The 9509-nt window shown below is 33.9% G+C and overlaps 1 protein-coding gene across 4 annotated transcripts; it reads right to left on the bottom strand.

Annotated features, from left to right (window-relative positions):
* Positions 1-912: 912 nt before the first annotated feature.
* Positions 913-8763, bottom strand: LOC132161890 (Putative N-acetyl-gamma-glutamyl-phosphate reductase). Of its 4 annotated transcripts, none has more exons than XM_059572116.2 (15): positions 8594-8762; positions 8415-8471; positions 7935-8072; positions 7263-7370; positions 6983-7069; positions 6808-6858; positions 6610-6681; positions 5726-5845; positions 4930-4990; positions 4754-4834; positions 3194-3273; positions 3020-3109; positions 2758-2886; positions 2520-2665; positions 913-1047 (listed from the first exon to the last, which is right to left on the bottom strand). In XM_059572116.2, exons 2-14 carry the CDS (start codon positions 8466-8468, stop codon positions 2558-2560), a joined length of 1179 nt encoding a protein of 392 aa, XP_059428099.1. In that variant the 5' UTR covers positions 8469-8471; positions 8594-8762; the 3' UTR covers positions 913-1047; positions 2520-2557. The 4 variants fall into 4 exon arrangements, with proteins under 4 accessions (XP_059428099.1, XP_059428092.1, XP_059428114.1 ...); XM_059572109.2 differs by lacking the exon at positions 913-1047 and adding an exon at positions 1724-2128; XM_059572131.2 differs by lacking the exons at positions 913-1047; positions 2758-2886 and adding an exon at positions 1724-2128 and having other exon boundaries at positions 2520-2692; positions 8594-8763.
* Between the last annotated feature and the right edge of the window lie 746 nt (positions 8764-9509).

Raw genomic sequence — 9509 nt, 5'->3', positions numbered from 1 at the left:
ATTATATAACTTCCTCTCTCTTTTTATTTTTTATTTTTTTATTTTTTATTTTTAAAATAAAAGACAATGCGATTATTTCTATTATAATATTAGGATTAATTTTCTCAAGTCATATGAAAAGGACAGTTTTCTTTCAAACTTTTTAAAAATGACGTGTCTGTTGAGCATGTAAAAAGTACAATTTGCAATTTTCTTTCCCAATTAATCCTAATTTTAGCACAACAAAAAAAATTGTAATGCTCCGAGAAATTAATTCGTAATTAACTCATAAGCAGGGACGGAGCCAGGAAATTTTATGGGAGGGGGCCAGCCAAATTTTTTTTTCGGTTCTTTAGAATTTTTTTTATCAAAAAAAATTATTTTGGTTGTTTTTTATGAACTAAAGACTATCGTAAGGGTTAAAAAAAGTGGACATTTGAAAGTAATGGCCAAAAATAAAAAAAACTTAGTGGGTATGGGCCAACAAAATTAAAAATGGGGCCAATTTTTTTTTTTTTTTTGAAAGGGCCAAATAACTAAAATTAAAACTTTAACTTTACTTTTTTTAATTTTTTTTTTATTTTTTTTACTTATAATATTTTTTTTCCTTATTTTGGGGGGGACCATGGCCCACCCCGGTCCCCCCCCTCCCTCCGTCTCTGCTCATAAGCACCTCCCCGAACCTATTTACCCAGTAAATAAGTCTCAATGAAATCTCTACTCATCAAAAGAGAATACTAAAGAGCGAAAACATATGATATTCTACTAACACTAATAATTACAATCAAAGTATTTACTAAAAATCATTACAATAAACACATCATCACTAGAAGATAGTTCTATACTAAACAAATTCTTTACTAACATTACACATTCAGATTCAAAATTCCAAGTCATGTGCAAGTACATAATGGAATAATTCCAAGTGTTTTATGAGCATTCATAAAATAACCTAATATCCAACTCAAAAAAGAGAAACCCATATGTCTGTTGAACTCTCCAAATGAGCAACATTTTTCTTTACGCGAGCGCTCGTCATGGCGGTTACTAACTGGCCTGCTGCATAATCTGCATTCAACAATTGGGTTACCTCTAAGTTTGCATGAATGCTTTCCGACCCTTAACCTTTGAACCATAATTGATCACACAATCGTTATCATAATATCATTTCCATTTAGTTACCATGTATTTTCATTGGGTTTATCCACATTACACTCGGTTTCACATTTTAATCTATGATTGTTGAAGTGGGGTATTACAAAATCCAACAATATAGCAAAATGTTGACTCAATAATAATACCCATCAAATCATATATTTCGTACAAAAACCAATAAAATGTTTATACTATTAAGTTGTCTAAATGACCGCTTAAGAGAGAGTTACAAAGTCCATTTCGACCAAACAACCTAAGATACAAAGTCCACCTGCCCAGAACAAGTAGACCCCATAACCCTCATTTCAGTCTAATAATAATGAATTGGAAGCATAAATTGTTGGGAATGAGAGATTGATGGTAAATTCCAATTGCAAAGCATACTTTTGTTATCTTCAGCTAAAGTCCATGCTTATGAATAGATAAATGCTAGAAGTCAATATTTTTCCCATAATTAGCCCATCTCATCTTACAAATCAACCATTAGATTTGTGAACTTATGTGAATCTCACATATGTCGATGATAAACTCCACAAATCTAATGATTTATCTATTGAATTTATAAGAGAATACGACCTAAATATAAAGAACTTATTGACCCCTAATATTTCTCGAATGAATAAATACTGTAATCGTTCACAACATTCAGTTTCATCCTGCAAGCGTCATTCATTTTCACCCTTCTCTTCTTCTACTTCTTTTGTTGACACAACATAAACAATCGTAAACTTAATTTCCCTCAGCTTGTCCACAATTGATTCTTACAGCTCACTTGAGATAGATTGATGATACTCTCATCCATCAATCTCATGGAAGATCAGTTTAAATAACAACTGATTCCCAACAGTGATGCAATATTATTATGCCATCAAATCAGCCCATACATTATTTTATGATATAAAGACATGGTTCTAACAGCATGGAACTTCTGTATTACAAAACTCTTCAGAACAGCAAGCAACTTTTGCCGAGAGAGATTCCGCAACATAATTTTCTGCAACAATCAAAGCAATGTCACTTATTTAGAGAAGGTACCACATTACACATTTCAGAATAAATCCACTTTTTCCTTGAACAAAACAAACACAGCCTAAGTTCACAGACCTAGCATATGGCAATCTATATGGACCAAAACTATAACATGCATTTTCGTCTCCATATGAGTTAGAATAAGAGGTTTTAGAAGCCCTGCTATGCATTAGGGGTGGTACCAGTGAGTAGAAAGATGAGAAGCTTGAAGAACAAAGGAGAAGATATGGGAAAGAAATGATAGCCTATGACTTGTACAAACCGTGATCGAGTTTAATGACAAAGATGTGTCAATCCTCATTGGGTTTAATGATGATAAAGAGATTTCAGAAGCGAAGTGTTGAATTTAGACTCACATGTTTTAACTCCTTCTGAAGATGAAAACATTAAGTGCTTAAGGAAACAAGGGCAGGTATAGAAGTCCTGTATTTTCTGGATATCCCATCATCACGTTCAGATTCTGTAAAGCTTGACCGGAAGCTCCCTTGACAAGATTATCAATCTGCATGAACTTAGCTGATGACGATCCCTAGGACAATAGATATAACAGACATGGAGAAATTTTAACATATAGATCTATGAATGCAAACATACAACTGAGACAATTATGGCCCTTCCCGGGATTCGATCTGGAAAGACATTCATTAAACAATAATTGGATCCTCGAACATTATGAGTGCGAGGGACTACTCCCCTCTCTAACAAAACTACAAACTCTTCATCCTGCAACAAAAAATTAAAAGGCATATGAAAATCCCATTGATTACCAGAATAAGCAGACGAGAACATATATATAAGCCAGTAAGCAGAATATACACATCAAACCATGTGCTTGAACAACAGTTAAATAATATACCTCATAAGAGATCTTTAATTGGTGGTATAAATCGTCAATTGTTACACCAGGAGCCATTTCCACATATATAGTTGATTGCATACCACGGTTCTAGAAAACAGAAGAGGTATAATAAAATAAGTCCTTTGTAAACAAAAAAGAGTTACAGAAGATTAAACGCAGTGTAATTATCACCATTGGCATTAGGTGTGGAGTGAAACTGATAGTTATTTTTGAATTTGCAGCCTCAGAGAGTCCCTGTTCAATTTCTGGAACTGAAATTCATATAAAGGTTACTGCTTCATGCTATCAAATAAAGAGAATGGCACTCATTCTAGTGCTTAAAGTCACTAATTATCTCATAGAGTAATATCAAAACTTCTGAACAATTAAATACTTCTGATTCGTCTAAATAAATAAAAAGCGAACAAAGATAGCCAATTCAAAAGCATAAAGCATCAAACTGAAGATTGAAGTCAACCGGCAACTTCCACCTATTATGTTCCCATTAGGTGGCCACCTAAAGTTCACTCACCAGAAGAATTCATTTTAGTCAACCAACAAATATTTTCTCAAAAAACAAGAAGGCAATATTAGCATCTTCTATCTACAGTACCAATAACGAACACACTAGCCTCCATCCCCTTATATTAATCCTTAAATTTTCCTCTGATTGGGGCATTTTTGAATTGAATGAACCGATTAATTTGTGACAGAATTAAGGGAAGATAGTGCAAAATCTAACTCCGTAAAAGAACTCATATGCATAGCAAAAATAATGTCGTGCAGTTAACTGTCACTTGTCATTGAACATAATACATAATCGCCAAAAGGGCCATGTTCTCCTATTAAATTATGAATGCCTTTTAGATTGCCCAGATAACAGTTCTTTATCTTTAGCATATTTCACTCGACTTGTTTTTCATAGATTAATAATATCATTATTTTCAATATCCATTGCTAATCTTTCCATTCTTTTTTTTTTTTTTGGGGGGCGGGGGGGTGTGGGGGAGGGAGGGAATGGAGTAGATCCCTTCAGTTCCTCTTTTTCTTTCTGCCCTATATCATACTTTCTGAATATCTAACCAACTATCCTACTAGACCTGCCAAAGGTACAAGAATCCAAGATTGGTTGTCTAAATCCGCAACTGAATAGAATTACAAGACAAATTTAATTCACAGTTAACATTTTACTCATAGATCTCTATGCACTGACGTATCAGCACTCAATCAGCAAGTTAGGATCAATCAACACAGAAGTAGATTAGAAAAATAAAAACAAAAACAAAAAAGGGTGTATTATACCAACCACCTATGCTTTACGGCAAAATTGAGTTGTCAATCTATGATTTAAAATGTCAGATCTTTTAATATTTTTCCAACCAAAACCAATAAATTCGCATATGTAAATCACGTGCCACAAAAAGAAAGGTAAGAAAATACAATTGCAATCTCATTAGAATCTGATATATTAAACCCATGACTCAAAAGCAAATATAATTGAACTTTTGGAAAGTAAATAAGGCAGCTTTTTCAACCACAAATTTGCAAGTTGAACTCAACCCGCACCACGTGGATAAAGTGTAAGCCCCCCCACCCCCAACAAAAATATATATATAGAACACAAGGCACCAATAATTTTTTTTTTTTTTTTTTTTTTTAACAAAATAGGATTTGTCTCTTGTGCTCCAAGTGTGAGACATGAATGTTTAAATACTTCAGATGCATATTCCAAATTCCAAAAGAAAAGCTTACCATGACGATGCCTGGTAATTCCATAAGAGTAAATGCCTTCAGAAATTTCAGTGTACAAATTTGCCTCCTTGGCGCCACGTCCTACATGACAAACCAGGTAAGGAGTCATAAAACAATGCATTGAGAATTCCTAGCAAAGAATTTTCAAGGGAAAAAGAAGGTGAACAAATCCTAACCTGCTCCACTCACACCAGATTTTGCGTCAATAATAATATTCCTAAATTCAATGAGATTAGCCTGCAAACCAAAAAGCATGCAGAAAACCATCAAAACTGTAAGGCATAAAAGTGACCAATGGAGCCCTAACCAGATTCAGGTTAGTGACCAAGCAACTGGAAATCTTTAATTTTTGGAATGGGAAGTACAGTGCCATAATCTAAAGAATGCACCACCCATGTCCAAGATATCAAACCATTAAAACAAGATATCAAACCATGTGCTATTAAAATACTTCAAACACCCATATTATCAAAGGTCAGTCAAATATGTTAAACTTGGAGGATGGACTTCACATTAGAATCAGAGTAATTAGTGTAGCCAAGGTTCATATAATAATTAGTCAAATATATCCCTAATTTGATTATCTTCAAACTCCTTTCTTAAGCTTAAAATTTATTTAGTTTATTCAATTCAATTGAAATTATCTTTTGTACATTAATAATTTTTTCTTCCTTTCTTTTCTTGAGGAGCTTCTAAGCATGTTATTTACCTCTTCCCTTGTTATCATAGAAACATCTAAGCATATCTACAACCTGTGTATAAATTCAATTGTCTCTGAGATACATTCTTAAGTCTTAATTTCGAGCAGCTAATATCAAGTACAATTCTCACATGTTGCTGATGTATTTGTCAGTTAAAATAACCTCAGCATACACTTATCAAAGTACTGCACATAATTTTAACCATCACCAAAGAACACAATGATCCATCCAACACGCAACATGGAGTAAACACAGAATAATGAACACAAACCTTAATCAAGGGAACAAGAGGAAGCTGAACGGATGTTGGATAACAGCCAGGATTAGCAACTAGACGTGCACTTTTGACCTCCTCTCTCAAAAGCTCTGTCAAACCATATACAGCTTCTTTCTGCATCCAGGCAATGCATTAATCATTTACATTTACATGAAGAATAAAGCAATGAGTAAAAAAATAAAATAAATCAAGAATGACGATGCCAGAGTTTAATGTTCTGATACCCTTTGCAAACAACAAAAGAAAAAAAAAAACGGATGACTTAATGAAAAAAGATTAATCATGCCCGTTAGTTAAAATTTGGAAGGCAACTATGTCAAGAGGAATCCTCTGTGATTTTAATTTAGTTCAAAAGAAAATTGAGGATGAAAAAGTGCCCACTTCATGTTGAGAAAAAGATTTTCAATAGAGGGTGATCAGATATTCTACGAATGACCATCCTCCTTCACTGCAAATAGCTCATTAGAATAATGTACATACACAAAAACAAATATTGAACCGGCAAGTATGGAAAAACCATAAGTAGGAGGCTGTTTTTATCAATATTCAATATCACAGAGCTGGAGAATCAAAACCACCAGCCAAACTTCTCTTGACCAGCATCCAATATTCAACATAAGGTAAAGCAAGTCAAAGACAAGTACCTCCAAATTTAAGAAAACAACATTTGTACAATCACAAGTTTAATTTTGACACCTAAGCTCCGGGCTTCCAAGTACAATTGAAGAGAGAGAAAAGTGATTCACATTCTTGCATCACTGAACAGCCCTCATATGCATCACATTCACGAAGAAGGAAAAAAAATCCAGGGGTACAAAAAATCTCAACACTAATTTTGAGTGGCAGGTTTAAAATACATAGAAGAACACTGTCACTACCTGCAAATCTGGTGCTCTGTGTGCCTGACCATACCATTCTTCATATTCAGATATATTTTGGAGCCGAAAGTCCTGTGGTATCATAATGTAAGACTTTCACACAAGCAAAACAGCCAGTTCTGAATTCACCATGGGATGGGATGCATCTAAACACAACTATGACAATGAGGGAATAAATAGTGCCAATGCAATGCTTACTGCAGAAAGATCAACAATCTTCAAACCCTTGGGAAGGGCTTTTATGATTTCCTGTGAATTAACAGATGATCATACAAATTAGTAAAAAAGAGATTTAAGACTAAGAAATACATTTCCATTTCAAAAACCCTCATCAAGGTTGTTGAACAACCAATGAAAAGGGATTAAAAGAAACCTGAGTGGTCCCATGTGGCAAACAACAAAATACAGCATCCACATCAGAAAAGTTGGCATCCTTGACAGAAACCATATCTGGTAAATCCTGCAAACATAGAGGAAGGTAAGTACTGTACTTCCCTGACAAAGAATTGAAAACCATGCCATTAAGGAAACACTCTCATCAAATTATTTTTGAATCTCCATTATCCAACTTACAGCCTCAAAGGTACTGAATGCAATCATACCACATGAAATACACAAAGATGTATTTTGAGCAGTTACAGAAAGAGTCTTACTTGTGTGACTAAATGAGGGAATGCTGATCCAATCGATTGGCCAGCTTTTTTGTCAGCGGTCATCAGAGTGATACCAAAGTGCGGATGGTTTGCCAACAAGCGAACAATCTGTGAAAAAAGGATCATTCAATTTTGCCAAAGTGAAAACAAGTAGGAAACGGCTAAAGTCACATTATGAAATTGTTTAACCCATCTCAAAATACAGGCATCCAAATTATGAGGTAAATTTGTTAATTCTGCCAAAAAAAAAAATTCTCCCACTTTTGTAATATCTTTTTTAAAGAATTCAGAAGTTCCTTCTTGATGATTATTTGTGTTAGCAGAATAGATTATGTTTAAACAATTTAGTTTGATATAAATCAATATCATCTTTCATTAGAAGTATGTACTTGCCTTTTCCTTATAAATGCCGAGAAAGAGAGAGAGAGAGAGCCACTAAAGCTTATGCAGTGGCCTTACACTTCCAAAATTAAATATTAAATTAGCAGCATACATTAGTCAAAACTATTAAAGAGCAAGCTCCTGGGTCAGCCTCTCATTTACTCCAATAGCATAATTTCAAGTTGACTGTTTTAGCTTCAACTAGCTCCATAACAGACATAACATAGACACAGAAAATAACAAAAGAGCCAGCATAAATATGTCTAGGAGGAGGTGAGTGAAACACTATACCTCAGAACCAGTGTAACCACTGGCTCCAAGAACACCAATCCGAACTTCCTTGTTTGGCTTCTGCGTTTTTGTCACAGCACATTTAACAAACATCTTCCCTTCTTTTGGCTTGTTAACCTTTGAAATCTTTGATCCATCCTGCATTTCAATAGCATACGTAAAAAACACAAATTCAAGTTCCCAACCTTCAAACTTCATAATTTCTCAAAGATATTAACTTTCCAAGTAATAGACTGAAACCCAGGTCGTAAAAACAGAATTTAACATTTTTCCCAGGTTTGGCTGCCGAGAAAATGGATAAAAGAAAAAGGAACAAAATTTCCATTTTTTCGTACCTAAAATTAAAAATTGACTTATATAAGCCACATGCATGTATCGGGATCACTTCATTGTACTTCGATATTCAAACAACAGCTAGAACATTTATTTTCGTTTCTCTTACTACATTATCCCGGGAAACAAACAGAAAGCTGTACAAACCTTCCAAAAGCACCCAGTGTCAAAACAAATCGAACCGAAGGTTGCAGTGCTCATTTTCTGTCCGAAACAGCGAGGGCCAAAATCAGAAAACAAGCTCCTACAATCTTAATCACAACACAGATATACATATATATACACATGCATATATGTACGGAAATGTGGGGATAAATAGATTTTACCTTTATGGGATGCCTAGAATTTGATGCTTAATAATTTGAAGAGTAGCGTTTGATTTGGGAGAGAATAAACTGTACTTTTGGGTTAGTAAAAGCGGAGAGAACAAGTAAAGAAGACCAATGGCAAAGCCCTAGAAAATCTGGAAGTGGTAAAAATAGTAAAAATATAATAAAATAAAATAAACCTTTGGAAGTAGTGAAGGGTTGCTTTTGATATATATATATATATATCACGCCTGTGTTTTTAATATTAAAAAATATTAAAAAACACAGGCGTGCATAATGTCTGTTCTCTCTATCTTCACTCATATATATATATATATATATCTTTGAAAGTGGTTTTGCTTTTGGCCCTTGGGGTTTAGCAAAAATGCGTAGAAAAACCATTGAATGAAAGCAACGTGGAATGACGATTTTAGTTGACAATGTTGAAGATAATGTTGCTGATATCATTTTTAAGAATATTAATCGGCTAGACCATGCCAAATAAAGGGGAGATTACTAATTTGAATACCTTTTTATATCTTGTGCAGACATACAAAAGAAAAATTTATATATATTATTAGCATGATTCTCTTTTTGGGTTTAAGTTACAAGAATATTTTAGGCGCGTATAGAACTATTCTCACTTGAAATTAAAAAAAAAAAATTAAAAAATTAAACTGAAGAAAACCCATTATTGTGATATTATTATTGTAGGCTTATAGCAGAAACAAAACTGAGAGAAAGTGAGAGACGCAGAGGAAAGAGAGAGGGAGAGAGACGTGGAGAGGGAAAAAGAAAGAGATGAGGTATTTAAAATATTCCCTAAACCCTAATTTTTTTTTTTTTTTTTAAGAAACCTAAACGAATTAACATACATATTTTAAAGTGAGAGAGAGAAACGTGAGTTAATAAAGACATACATCATAAAACATTT

This window comes from Corylus avellana, chromosome 2 (assembly GCF_965113065.1).
Source record: "Corylus avellana chromosome 2, dhCorAvel1.hap1.2, whole genome shotgun sequence".
NCBI classification, from domain to species: Eukaryota; Viridiplantae; Streptophyta; class Magnoliopsida; order Fagales; family Betulaceae; genus Corylus; species Corylus avellana.
Note: the sequence above shows the minus strand (reverse complement) of the source record. Positions and strands in the feature narration are given on the sequence as shown.

What these genes read in the sequence shown, in the direction of transcription:
- LOC132161890 (XM_059572116.2), bottom strand. Translation starts at nt 8,468, where the DNA reads ATGAGCACTGCAACCTTCGGTTCGATTTGTTTTGACACTGGGTGCTTT. An exon ending in ACACTGGGTGCTTTTGGAAG is followed by an intron (nt 8,073 to 8,414) that starts GTTTGTACAGCT and finishes ATTGAAATGCAG; the next exon opens with GATGGATCAAAGATTTCAAA. An exon ending in GTGGTTACACTGGTTCTGAG is followed by an intron (nt 7,371 to 7,934) that starts GTATAGTGTTTC and finishes CTTTTTTCACAG; the next exon opens with ATTGTTCGCTTGTTGGCAAA.